The sequence below is a fragment of the Oncorhynchus mykiss genome, chromosome 20 (assembly GCF_013265735.2).
Source record: "Oncorhynchus mykiss isolate Arlee chromosome 20, USDA_OmykA_1.1, whole genome shotgun sequence".
NCBI classification, from domain to species: Eukaryota; Metazoa; Chordata; class Actinopteri; order Salmoniformes; family Salmonidae; genus Oncorhynchus; species Oncorhynchus mykiss.
In genome coordinates, this window is record NC_048584.1 from 21,833,774 (window position 1) to 21,849,139 (window position 15,366).

General features: G+C 48.0%; 1 protein-coding gene across 5 annotated transcripts in view; it reads left to right on the forward strand.

The window, feature by feature from the left end:
• Positions 1 to 14,669, forward strand: part of tnrc6b (trinucleotide repeat containing adaptor 6B) — a 41,740-nt gene extending 27,071 nt beyond the window's left edge. For 4 of the 5 annotated variants that reach the window (XM_036955975.1, XM_036955976.1, XM_036955978.1 and 1 more), the window contains 7 exons: positions 25 to 186; positions 1,766 to 1,909; positions 2,190 to 2,282; positions 2,553 to 2,762; positions 3,147 to 3,220; positions 10,882 to 11,021; positions 11,719 to 14,669. In XM_036955975.1, the coding sequence (XP_036811870.1) occupies positions 25 to 186; positions 1,766 to 1,909; positions 2,190 to 2,282; positions 2,553 to 2,762; positions 3,147 to 3,220; positions 10,882 to 11,021; positions 11,719 to 12,280 (1,385 nt within the window). In that variant the 3' untranslated portion in view covers positions 12,281 to 14,669. The remainder of the gene's footprint in view (positions 1 to 24; positions 187 to 1,765; positions 1,910 to 2,189; positions 2,283 to 2,552; positions 2,763 to 3,146; positions 3,221 to 10,881; positions 11,022 to 11,718) is intronic. The other variant, XM_036955977.1, reaches the window with a different exon arrangement.
• Positions 14,670 to 15,366: the final 697 nt, after the last annotated feature.

The window sequence follows — 15,366 nt, forward strand, 5'->3', positions numbered from 1 at the left end:
TTTCCATCCCCCTCTCTCTTTCAGGTCCTATGTCCACCCCTATGAGGAGGGGGGGCTCGCCATATTCCCAGTATGACATGATGGGAGGGGAGGGGCTAGGTATGCCCACACAGGGGGACAACTGGCACCGTACTCCTGGGAACAAGATGGGCTCCAAGCCCCAGGGCACGTCCAGCTGGCCTCCTGGTGAGTGGCCCTTCTAAATATCAACTGAATGTGCAGGGATTGTTCTATCCCACCACTAACACACCTGATTTGATCAAATCCCCTGAATCAGTTATTGTTGGGATTGGAACAGAAGCCTGCAACTCTCTGTGACTGCATTATGGCTGCAATCCCGATACCGGGATCGATATGATCGATATGACAACTACCAGTGAAAATAGAGGGCGCCAAATACAAACCACAGAAATCTCATAATTACAATTCCTAAAACATACATATCTTATATCATTTTAAAGCTATTCTCGTTGTTAATCCCACCAAAGTGTCCGATTTCAAATAGGCTTTTCAGCGAAAGCACTACAAACTATTATGTTAGGTCTCCACCAAACCACAATAAGCACAGCCATTTTCCAGCTAAATGTAGCATTCACAAAAACCAGAAATAATTCAAGGTTAGTGATTTAATTTTCTTTATCTTCATCAGATGACACTCATAAGACTTCATGTTAGACAATTCATGCATGTTTTGTTAGATTTTTTTTATATAAATATGAACTTTATCAGAGTTTACATTGGCGCGTTAGATTCACTAGTTCCAAAAACATCAAGTGATTGTGCATAGCCACATCATTCAACAGAAATACTCATCATAAATGTAGATGGTATTACAAGTTATACACATGGAATTATAGATATACCTCTCCTTAATGTAACCACTGTGTCAGATTTCAAAAAAGCTTTACGGAAAAAGAAACGCATGCAATAATCTGAGACGGCGCTCAAAAGTAAAAACACCACAGCCGCAAAGATGGCGTCAACATAAACAAGAAATTACATGATAAATATGCCCTTACCTTTGATGATCTACATCAGAAAGCACTCCAGGAATCCCAGGTCCACAATAAATGTTTTTGTTTGAAAATGTCCGTTATTTATGTCCAAATACCTTCTTTTGTTAGTGCGTTTGGTATACATATCCAAACGCTAATTCTGGTCATTATTATATCGGACAAAAAGTGATATTACCGGTCGAAGAAACATTTCAAACTAAGTACAGAATCAATCATTAGGATGTTTTTAACATATAGCTTCAATAAAGTTCCAACCGGAGTATTCCTTCTTGTCTACGTGAGCAATGGAACGCAAGTGACTACCATGAGGAAAAAGGGCGATCACAAAATGGCTGCTTGATGGACATCTGATATATTCTCCTCTCAATCACTCCCACAACAACATAGAAGCCTCATTATAATTTATATTGATATTGATATTGACATCAAGTGGAACCCCTAGGCAGTGCAACATCATTCATATCTGAAGGGGATTTCATTGGGGACTCTGGTGAATACATACAAGCTCAGATTTCTGACTTTCTGTTTTGATTTCAACTCAGGATTTTACCTGCCAATATGAGTTCTGTTATACTCACAGTTTTAGAAATTTCTGAGTGTTTTCTATCCAATACTAATAATAATATGCAAATATTAGCAACTATGACTGAGGAGCAGGCCGTTTGATATGGGCACCTTTCATCCAAGCTACTCAATACTGCCCCTGCAATTCTAATCCAGAATTCCTGTATGTTTGTCTGTGATGTCAGAGTTCCAGCCCGGCGTGCCCTGGAAAGGGATCCAGAGCATCGACCCCGAGTCTGATCCCTACATGACCCCAGGGAGCATGATGGGAATCCCTGGGCCGTCCAGCCTCAACGACACAGAGCACCAGTTGCTAAGAGACAACACAGGTACCTACCTAGATTGAAGCAGAGTTACTCCTGTTTCTATGACTAAGTCCACATTCCGAGCACTAGTTGCTGAGACCGGCTGACCTGACATTACTTATTACTTAACAGTAACACATTACATAAGTATATTGTCAACCCTCCGTGTTCTCACATAAAGTCAAAAACTTGCACATAACACTGAAATCATACCCATCAATACATGCATCAGTCAGTTAAACATCAGGTTGTGATAATAATACATGTGTGTTGATGCTAGCTAAGCTTGTGGTGTTTGTTTCAGAACCCAACCCCTCCCTGAACACCTTGCTGCCTTCACCTGGTGCCTGGCCCTACAGTGCCTCAGACAGCCCCCTCAACAACGCACACAACTCAGGTAGCAGACTGGAAAACACTCACAGTATTGCTGTAAATGTGTTATGTGTGGTTTATGAATGTCCTAATGTGCCTTTCACCAAAAGTGTTACACATTCACTCAGTAGTGTTTCTCTGCTTTTTTCACTCATTTACTGTTTCAGCTGTTGTATCATTCAGTAAATCAAGTTTCAACTCTGTCTTCGTTTAGTTTTTCTGTGTGCTCCATCCGCCACGTGTGCGGTTATAACAGAGGCAGTTCTGACTCTAGTTCATTTCCTGTTACTCACAGCAAATTACACAGAGTATAAGACCAGCTGGCCCCCTGAGCCCATTGGACACAACAAGATGTGGAAGACCAATCGCAACCAACAGTCCCAGCAGCTGCCACGCCCACCCCCGGGACTCACCAATCAGAAGCAGGCCTCGCCGTCCCGTGGCCCGTGGCAGGCCCGTGGCTGGGGCAGCTCGAGTGGGATCCAGGAAACCAGATATGGCCCTGGTAATGTCATAACACAATTTTGTAGAGAATGGAGGGGCCTGTGTTTCTGAGTCTTTCCACACTGTACTGTTCTGTGCTGCCCTGCTGCCTGGGAAAGCATTCAGCAGACTAAATGTACCCAGGATGTCCCTTGCCTTGATCTGATGCGCCATCCCAAATGGCACCATATTCCCTATGGGCACTGGTCAATACTAGTGCACTATAAAGGGAATGTGGTGCCATTTGGGATGCAGACCCAGATAAATGACATTTTATTCTGGGTGCTGCAAGTTTAAAGTACAGTAGGGCTTATTTATCATTCATTGCTCCAGAGCTGCCTGCCGCAAGTACAGAGGTAGTGGTTTTCTAATATCTGGAACTGATTCCTATGTGCTTTGGTTCTAGCAGGCTCTGCTTGGAGTGATGGGGGGACCTCCAGAGGAAGCTGCTGGCTGGTGCTCTGCAACCTCACTCCACAGGTACACACACACACACATCATCCCTCATCAAGACTACCAACACACACACACACACACACACACACACACACACACACACACACACACACATCATCCCTCATCAAGACTACCAACACACACACACACACACACATCATCCCTCATCAAGACTACCAACACACACACACACACACACACACACATCATCCCTCATCAAGACTACCAACACACACACACACACACACACACATCATCCCTCATCAAGACTACCAACACACACACACACACACACACATCATCCCTCATCAAGACTACCAACACACACACACACACACACACACATCATCCCTCATCAAGACTACCAACACACACACACACACACACACACACATCATCCCTCATCAAGACTACCAACACACACACACACACACACACATCATTCCTCATCAAGACTACCGACACACACACACACACACACACACACATCATCACTCATCAAGACTACCGACACACACACACACACACACATCATCCCTCATCAAAACTACCGACACACACACACACACACATCATCCCTCATCAAGACTACCGACACACACACACACACACATCATCCCTCATCAAGACTACCGACACACACACACACACACACGCACATCATCCCTCATCAAGACTACCGACACACACACACACACACACACATCATCCCTCATCAAGACTACCGACACACACACACACACACACACACACACACACATCATCCCTCATCAAGACTACCGACACACACACACACACACACACACACATCATCCCTCATCAAGACTACCGACACACACACACACACACATCATCCCTCATCAAGACTACCGACACACACACACACAAACACATCCCTCATCAAGACTACCAACACACACACACACACACACATCATCCCTCATCAAGACTACCAACACACACACACACACACACATCATCCCTCATCAAGACTACCAACACACACACACATCATCCCTCATCAAGACTACCAACACACACACACACACACACACACACACACACACACACACACACACACACATCCCTCATCAAGACTACCAACACACACACACATCATCCCTCATCAAGACTACCAACACACACACACACACACACACACACACACACACACACACACACATCATCCCTCATCAAGACTACCGACACACACACACACACACACACACCATCCCTCATCAAGACTACCAGCACACACACACACACACACACATCATCCCTCATCAAGACTACCAGCACACACACACACATCATCCCTCATCAAGACTACCAGCACACACACACACATCATCCCTCATCAAGACTACCGACACACACACACACACACACATCCCTCATCAAGCCTGCCGACACACACACACACATCATCCCTCATCAAGACTACCGACACACACACACACATCATCCCTCATCAAGACTACCGACACACACACACACACACATCATCCCTCATCAAGACTACCGACACACACACACACATCATCCCTCATCAAGACTACCGACACACACACACATCATCCCTCATCAAGACTACCGACACACACACACATCATCCCTCATCAAGACTACCGACACACACACACACATCATCCCTCATCAAGACTACCGACACACACACACACATCATCCCTCATCAAGACTACCGACACACACACACACATCATCCCTCATCAAGACTACCGACACACACACACATCATCCCTCATCAAGACTACCGACACACACACACACATCATCCCTCATCAAGACTACCGACACACACACACACATCATCCCTCATCAAGACTACCGACAGACACACACATCATCCCTCATCAAGACTACCGACACACACACACACATCATCCCTCATCAAGACTACCGACACACACACACACACATCATCCCTCATCAAGACTACCGACACACACACACACATCATCCCTCATCAAGACTACCGACACACACACACACATCATCCCTCATCAAGACTACCGACACACACACACATCATCCCTCATCAAGACTACCGACACACACACACATCATCCCTCATCAAGACTACCGACACACACACACATCATCCCTCATCAAGACTACCGACACACACACACACATCATCCCTCTTCAAGACTACCAACACACACACATCATCCCTCATCAAGACTACCAACACACACACACACACACACATCATCCCTCATCAAGACTACCAACACACACACACACACACACACACACACACACACACACACAGCATCCCTCATCAAGACTACCAACACACACACACACACACACACACACACACATCATCCCTCATCAAGACTACCAACACACACACACACACACATCATCCCTCAACAAGACTACCAACACACACACACACACACACACACACACACACACACACACACACACAACATCCCTCATCAAGACTACCGACACACACACACACACACACACACACAACATCCCTCATCAAGACTACCGACACACACACACACACATCATCCCTCATCAAGACTACCGACACACACACACACACACACACACACACACATCATCCCTCATCAAGACTACCGACACACACACACACACCATCCCTCATCAAGACTACCGACACACACACACACACATCATCCCTCATCAAGACTACCCACACACACACACACATCATCCCTCATCAAGACTACACACACACATCATCCCTCATCAAGACTACACACACACACACACATCATCCCTCATCAAGACTACACACACACACACATCATCCCTCATCAAGACTACAAACACACACACACACATCATCCCTCATCAAGACTACCAACACACACACACACACACACATCATCCCTCATCAAGACTACCAACACACACACACATCATCCCTCATCAAGACTACCAACACACACACACACACACACACACACACACACACACATCCCTCATCAAGACTACCAACACACACACACATCATCCCTCATCAAGACTACCAACACACACACACACACACACACACACACACATCATCCCTCATCAAGACTACCGACACACACACACACACACACACACCATCCCTCATCAAGACTACCAGCACACACACACACACACACACACATCATCCCTCATCAAGACTACCAGCACACACACACACATCATCCCTCATCAAGACTACCAGCACACACACACACATCATCCCTCATCAAGACTACCGACACACACACACACACACACATCCCTCATCAAGCCTGCCGACACACACACACACATCATCCCTCATCAAGACTACCGACACACACACACACATCATCCCTCATCAAGACTACCGACACACACACATCATCCCTCATCAAGACTACCGACACACACACACAAACATCATCCCTCATCAAGACTACCGACACACACACACACATCATCCCTCATCAAGACTACCGACACACACACACATCATCCCTCATCAAGACTACCGACACACACACACACATCATCCCTCATCAAGACTACCGACACACACACACACATCATCCCTCATCAAGACTACCGACACACACACACACATCATCCCTCATCAAGACTACCGACACACACACACACATCATCCCTCATCAAGACTACCGACACACACACACACATCATCCCTCATCAAGACTACCGACACACACACACACATCATCCCTCATCAAGACTACCGACACACACACACACATCATCCCTCATCAAGACTACCGACACACACACACACACATCATCCCTCATCAAGACTACCGACACACACACACACACATCATCCCTCATCAAGACTACCGACACACACACACACACATCATCCCTCATCAAGACTACCGACACACACACACACACATCATCCCTCATCAAGACTACCGACACACACACACACATCATCCCTCATCAAGACTACCGACACACACACACACATCATCCCTCATCAAGACTACCGACACACACACACACATCATCCCTCATCAAGACTACCGACACACACACACACATCATCCCTCATCAAGACTACCGACACACACACACACATCATCCCTCATCAAGACTACCGACACACACACACATCATCCCTCATCAAGACTACCGACACACACACACATCATCCCTCATCAAGACTACCGACACACACACACATCATCCCTCATCAAGACTACCGACACACACACACATCATCCCTCATCAAGACTACCGACACACACACACACATCATCCCTCTTCAAGACTACCAACACACACACATCATCCCTCATCAAGACTACCCACACACACACACACACACACACACACACACACACACACACACACACACACAGCATCCCTCATCAAGACTACCAACACACACACACACACACATCATCCCTCAACAAGACTACCAACACACACACACACACACACACACACACACACACACACACACACACACACACAACATCCCTCATCAAGACTACCGACACACACACACACACACACACACAACATCCCTCATCAAGACTACCGACACACACACACACACATCATCCCTCATCAAGACTACCGACACACACACACACACACACACACACACACACACACACACACACACACACACATCATCCCTCATCAAGACTACCGACACACACACACACACCATCCCTCATCAAGACTACCGACACACACACACACACATCATCCCTCATCAAGACTACCCACACACACACACACATCATCCCTCATCAAGACTACACACACACATCATCCCTCATCAAGACTACACACACACACACACATCATCCCTCATCAAGACTACACACACACACACATCATCCCTCATCAAGACTACACACACACACACACATCATCCCTCATCAAGACTACCGACACACACATCTTCCCTCATCAAGACTACCGACACACACATCATCCCTCATCAAGACTACCGAAACACACATCATCCCTCATCAAGACTACCGACACACACATCATCCTTCATCAAGACTACCGACACACACATCATCCCTCATCAAGACTACCGACACACACATCATCCCTCATCAAGACTACCGACACACACATCATCCCTCATCAAGACTACCGACACACACATCATCCCTCATCAAGACTACCCACACACATCATCCCTCATCAAGACTACCGACACACACATCATCCCTCATCAAGACTACCCACACACACACACACACATCATCCCTCATCAAGACTACCCACACACACACACACACATCATCCCTCATCAAGACTACACACACACACACACATCATCCCTCATCAAGACTACCGACACACACATCTTCCCTCATCAAGACTACCGACACACACATCATCCCTCATCAAGACTACCGAAACACACATCATCCCTCATCAAGACTACCGACACACACATCATCCTTCATCAAGACTACCGACACACACATCATCCCTCATCAAGACTACCGACACACACATCATCCCTCATCAAGACTACCGACACACACATCATCCCTCATCAAGACTACCGACACACACATCATCCCTCATCAAGACTACCCACACACATCATCCCTCATCAAGACTACCGACACACACATCATCCCTCATCAAGACTACCCACACACACACACACATCATCCCTCATCAAGACTACCCACACACACACACACACACACACACACACATCATCCCTCATCAAGACTACCGACACACACACACACACACAAACATCATCCCTCATCAAGACTACCGACACACACACACACACACACACACATCATCCCTCATCAAGACTACCGACACACACACACACACACACATCATCCCTCATCAAGACTACCGACACACACACACATCATCCCTCATCAAGACTACCGACACACACACACACACACACATCATCCCTCATCAAGACTACCGACACACACATCATCCCTCATCAAGACTACCCACACACACATCATCCCTCATCAAGACTACCCACACACACATCATCCCTCATCAAGACTACCCACACACACATCATCCCTCATCAAGACTACCCACACACACATCATCCCTCATCAAGACTACCCACACACACATCATCCCTCATCAAGACTACCCACACACACATCATCCCTCATCAAGACTACCCACACACACACACACATCATCCCTCAAGACTACCTACACACACATCATCCCTCAAGACTACCCACACACACACACCATCCCTCGAGGCTACCCACACACACACACCATCCCTCGAGGCTACCCACACACACACACACACACACACACACACACACACACACACACACACACACACACACACACACACACACACACACACCATCCCTCGAGGGTACCCACACACACACACACACACCATCCCTCGAGGGTACCCACACACACACACACACACCATTCCTCGAGGCTACCTACACACACACACCATCCCTCGAGGCTACCCACACACACACACCATCCCTCGAGGCTACCCACACACACACACACACACACACACACACACACACACACACACACACACACACACCATCCCTCGAGGGTACCCACACACACACACACACACCATCCCTCGAGGGTACCCACACACACACACACACACCATTCCTCGAGGCTACCTACACACACACACCATCCCTCGAGGCTACCTACACACACACACCATCCCTCGAGGCTACCCACGCACACCATCCCTCGAGGCTACCCACGCACACCGCCCCTCGAGGCTACCCACGCACACCGCCCCTCGAGGCTACCCACGCACACCGCCCCTCGAGGCTACCCACACACACCATCCCTCGAGGCTACCTACACACACACCGCCCCTCGAGGCTACCCACGCACACCGCCCCTCGAGGCTACCCATGCACACCATTCCTCGAGGCTACCTACACACACCATTCCTCGAGGCTACCTACACACACCATTCCTCGAGGCTACCTACACACACCATTCCTCGAGGCTACCTACACACACCATTCCTCGAGGCTACCTACACACACCATTCCTCGAGGCTACCCACCCACGCACACCGCCCCTCGAGGCTACCCACCCACGCACACCGCCCCTCGAGGCTACCCACGCACGCACACCGCCCCTCGAGGCTACCCACGCACACCGCCCCTCGAGGCTACCCACGCACACCATCCCTCGTGGCTACCCACACACACACACACACACACACACACACCATTCCTCGAGGCTACCTACACACACCATTCCTCGAGGCTACCTACACACACACCATCCCTCGAGGCTACCCACGCACACCGCCCCTCGAGGCTACCCACGCACACCGCCCCTCGAGGCTACCCACGCACACCGCCCCTCGAGGCTACCCACGCACACCGCCCCTCGAGGCTACCTACACACACACCATCCCTCGAGGCTACCCACGCACACCGCCCCTCGAGGCTACCCACGCACACCGCCCCTCGAGGCTACCCACGCACACCGCCCCTCGAGGCTACCCACGCACACCGCCCCTCGAGGCTACCCACGCACACCGCCCCTCGAGGCTACCCACGCACCCCGCCCCTCGAGGCTACCCACGCACACCGCCCCTCGAGGCGATCACTTCTCCTTCACATATCCCCCTGTACCACATAAGTCATCCCTAACCCATGTCCGTCTGTTCCCTCCTGCAGATTGACGGCTCCACCCTCCGTACCATCTGTATGCAGCATGGCCCCCTGCTGACCTTTCACCTCGGCCTGACCCAGGGCAGTGCTCTGATTCGCTACAGCACCCCACAGGAAGCAGCAAAGGCCCAGAGCGCACTACACATGTAAGCCCCTCCTCTCAGCATATCAATCAGCCTCAGTGGTGTAGTTTTGTAGTTCAGGGCTTCTCAAACTTTTTCATTCGGGGTGCCCCCCCTTTCAGCATTGGGGGAAACACCTAACCCTCCCACATCTATTTCTATGGGCACAAGCACTGTTCATGACAAGCTATTCAGACCCCTGTTTTGGTGGAGGGAATGTTCCTGGTTTAAAGATTATTTCCTGCAGTTGTATACATTTTGTCATGTCTAATGTGTGTTCATTTGATAGTTGTAATTTTATTGTCACTCAAATATCTATGGCCTAAAAAATCAAACATTCGTTAACATGGGCTAATTGATCTAGACATGTAAGGTATGCAATGACTAATGCACGCCCCACAGTTTGGAGCCACTGCTGTAGATGAACAATCTCCAGCTCCATAGATGGACATACCATAGACTGAAAATCAAGGACATTCCATGCTGGCTGTCTGGTGGGCATGGAACACACTCATTTCGTAGGAATGGGCTGGGGATGGGAATGGGCTGGGGATGGGAATGGGCTGGGGATGGGAATGGGCTGGGGATGGGAATGGGCTGGGGAAAACGTGCTTAGACTTAATGGCGATTACTATAATAAAATGTGAACGCTAATAGATAATAGCCGGTGAACACAAAACTAACATTCAATCACTCCTTACTCTCTCCTCTCTCTCTCCAGGTGTGTCCTGGGCAATACCACCATCTTGGCCAAGTTTGTGAGCGAAGAGGAGGTCGCTCGCTATTTTGCACATTCCCAGGCGGGAGGGGCAGGGTCCAGCGGAGCAGCCGGGGCCCCAGGATCCAGCGGAGGCCAGGGGGGCCCCACAGGGACAGGTGCCATGGGGGCCAACAGCAGCGGGGAGAGGGAACGAGACAGAACCAGAGAAGGAGAGGGATCTGCCCCTGGAGGAGGAGGTAACGGAGGGGGAGGAGGCAGCTCGGGGCCTGTCAGCTCTGGCTGGCAGAGTTTAGACGGTACAGGAGGCTCCCTGGATCCTACCCCCACCCAGGGGGCCGGCCTGAGTATGTTTGCCCAGTGGAGCAGCAACGGTTCTGGGGGAGGAGGGGTGGCTGGGGGTGTAGAGCCCGGCAGACAGGGTTTGTGGGGAGGGATGGGGGGTGGAGGGTACCCCAGCAGTAGTATGTGGGGGTCCCCTGCCATGGAGGATCGACACCAGATGGGGAGTCCTGCTGCTTTGCTGCCTGGAGACCTGCTAGGAGGAGGGGCTGATTCGATCTGAATGACCACACCTAATACATGAACGCATACATTACGAAAAAACATGCACTTACACAAGTTCTACCACACACACCCAGTGGCCAGTATATTAGGTACATTCATCTAGTACCGGGTCAAACCCCCCTTTGCCTCCAGAATTCTTCGGGGCATGGAAACGTTGCTCAATTGGTATCTAGGGACCTAACGTGTGCCAGGAAAACATTCCCCCACCATTACACCACCAGCCTGTACTGTTGACACCAGGCAGGATGGGGCCATGGACTCATGCTGCTTACACCAGATCCTGACTGCCCTCAGCATGACACAACAGGAACCAGGATTCGTTGGACCAGGCGATTGTCCAGTGTTGGTGACCGTGTGTCCACTGGAGCCGCTTCTTCTTGTTTTTAGCTGATAGGAGTGGAACCCAGTGTGGTAGTCTGATGCAATAGCCCATCAGTGACAAGGACCAACGAGTTGTCTGTTCCGAGATGCCGTTCTGCACACCAGTGTTGTACTGCTCCATTATTTCCCTGTTTATGGCCCGCCTGTTAGCTTGCACTTCTCTTGCCATTCTCCTTCGACCTCTCATCAATGAGCTGTTTTCACCCACAGGACTGCTGCTGACTGGATGTTTTTAGTTTGTCGCTCCATTCTCACTAAACCCTAGACAGTGTTGTGCGTGAAAAGTACAGGAGGCTTCTGAGATACTGGAACCGGTACACCTAGCACCGACAATCAGGTCTAAGGTCACTTGTTTTTCCCATTCTAGCGTTCAATCGAACAGTAACTGGAATGCCTTGATGCCCGTCTGCCTGCTATATATAGCCAGCCACGGCCACGTGACTTACTGTCTGTAGGAGCAAGCCCTTTTCGGGAACGAGCTGGTGTAACTTATAAACTGGCCACTGAGTGTGCATATACGTTAACACACCGATGAAATGAGTTAATACTACACTGGTCACAAACATGCAGGTCCACTGATGCTAACTGTCACACATTATGTCACGAATAGACGGTGACATGCCAACACTACCCGCACACAAAATCTCTCACACACACACACACATACATTCGCACACCTTTTACCTTTAAATGAAGACTTCAACAGCAAGACTTGAACCGACAGAGGTGGAATCTGTTGGACTGACAGACTCACCTGGATGACTCCTCTTTCTACACCCATGTAATAGAAAAACAGAACTCACACTGAGCATACTGAGCCCCTATCACTCAGGCATGCCCTGTAGAGGAACTAACAACGTGACAACACATGGAGGTCTTCCTATGTGATGTGTAACAACTTATTACAACAACTCTGTACTACACAAACCTACAGGACGTTACAGCGCCGGGCCAGTTGGGCTTACAGTACCTACCTGACCCAACCCGTTCTGACATTCGGAATCACCTTCTCTCCATTTCTCACCAGTTACACACTGCTCTGATGTTTAACAAGCAAAAATGTATCTTCTTGTATGTCATTTTTTTTCCTGTTTGTAAAAAAAAAATGTGGAACAGTGGAAAAATCCAAGATGTCTTTCTTTTTGTTTTTCCTTCAAAATGCTGACCTCGTTCTATATTTTTTCTTACTCAATCAAGTTGGTTATTATGTCATGATGATCACTTATTACTAGCTGTACAATGTTCCCTCCTGCCTGCCTGTGTGAATGTGCTAGGCGTGACGGTATGTTGATGATGATATTGTGAGGCTGTGGGCGCAGTCCACAGCTAAGGAGAAGCGATGCAACAACCAACGGTTGCGTGCCACGTCATCGACTGACAAATTGCTATAACCATTTGATGTGGTTAGCGGATACAACGCCTGAATAGGTATTTTAAGTAAGGTCTGTCTGTCTTCAGCAACGTCTAAGCATAGGAACGCGCCCTGTGTTTGTCGTTGCCGTGGTGAATGTGTTTTTGTCAAAGAGATTCATTCATGATTAACAAGTGGATTCATGATTAACAAGCGAGTGATTGTGAGATAGTGTGTGTGTGTCTGCAAACACTTGGTAGGCGGACATTTTTTACATCAGGTGTTCCGTGTGTATGTACTTGATGCAGGTGTGTGTGTGGAAAGTTCAAGAACATAGGCACTAATGCATATTTCTCTTAAGTTGTGGTTTTAGCAGAAATATAATTTTTTTGTCTGAATTGCAGTAATATTTTTTTTAAAGAAGCAAACAACTGAAGGCAATTATATTAAGATGCCAAAACCTACCATACCAAGCTGAGCTGGAGCGGTGTTTTGCAAACACGTTAAAGTTACCAATTGTTTTATTTTTTTGTTGTGTATCAATTTAAATTAAGGCGGGCTTTATCACTCCTGTTCAGGTTCTTTTTGTTTGTTTTCAGATTTGACAAAGGAGATAATTAATTTAAGCAAACACAATAAAGGTTGAATTCAACTCTTCGGGTGTCATTGTGTTACATTTTAATACCACACCGCTACCTCAGTGAGTCTGACACACACCCCTCATCTTTACAACTTTTTTTCAGTGACTTGCCCATGATAATTGACCATCCAATGTTATACCTAGGAGTTGAGCTTCCTCAACTTGCTCAATGTTCACACCCTTTATGTACAACTCCAGTTGACGTTTAGGTCTTTAGAGAATGTTTTGAACCAAATACAATGCTATTAGTTTTAGATGTATTTAAGACCAGTTTATTCATCACCCATTCTGATGATGACTGTAACTCCTTATTTAGAATTTAAGGGATCTCACTGGCTTTGGATGCTGACATGGAGAGTGTGGAATCATCTGCATACATTGTAATTTTTGCTTTGTAAGACCAGTGGCAAATCATTAGTAAAATATAGAGGAGTAGGTCCAGTACAACTGCCCTGAGGGACAACACACTGTACATATCTGATGTTAGAGAAGATTCCATTGGAGAACACTGGGTTCTGTTGGATAAATAACTCTCCAACCAGTTCTCACAGTTAATTGGCATGAAGAATTTTACAAATCATTCCAGTGTTGTGCGTGAAAAGTACAGGAGCCTTCTGAGAGACTGGAACCGGTACGCCTAGCACCGACAATCATACCACGCTCAGTCGCTAAGGTCACTTGTTTTGCCCATTCTAGCGTTCAATCGAACAGT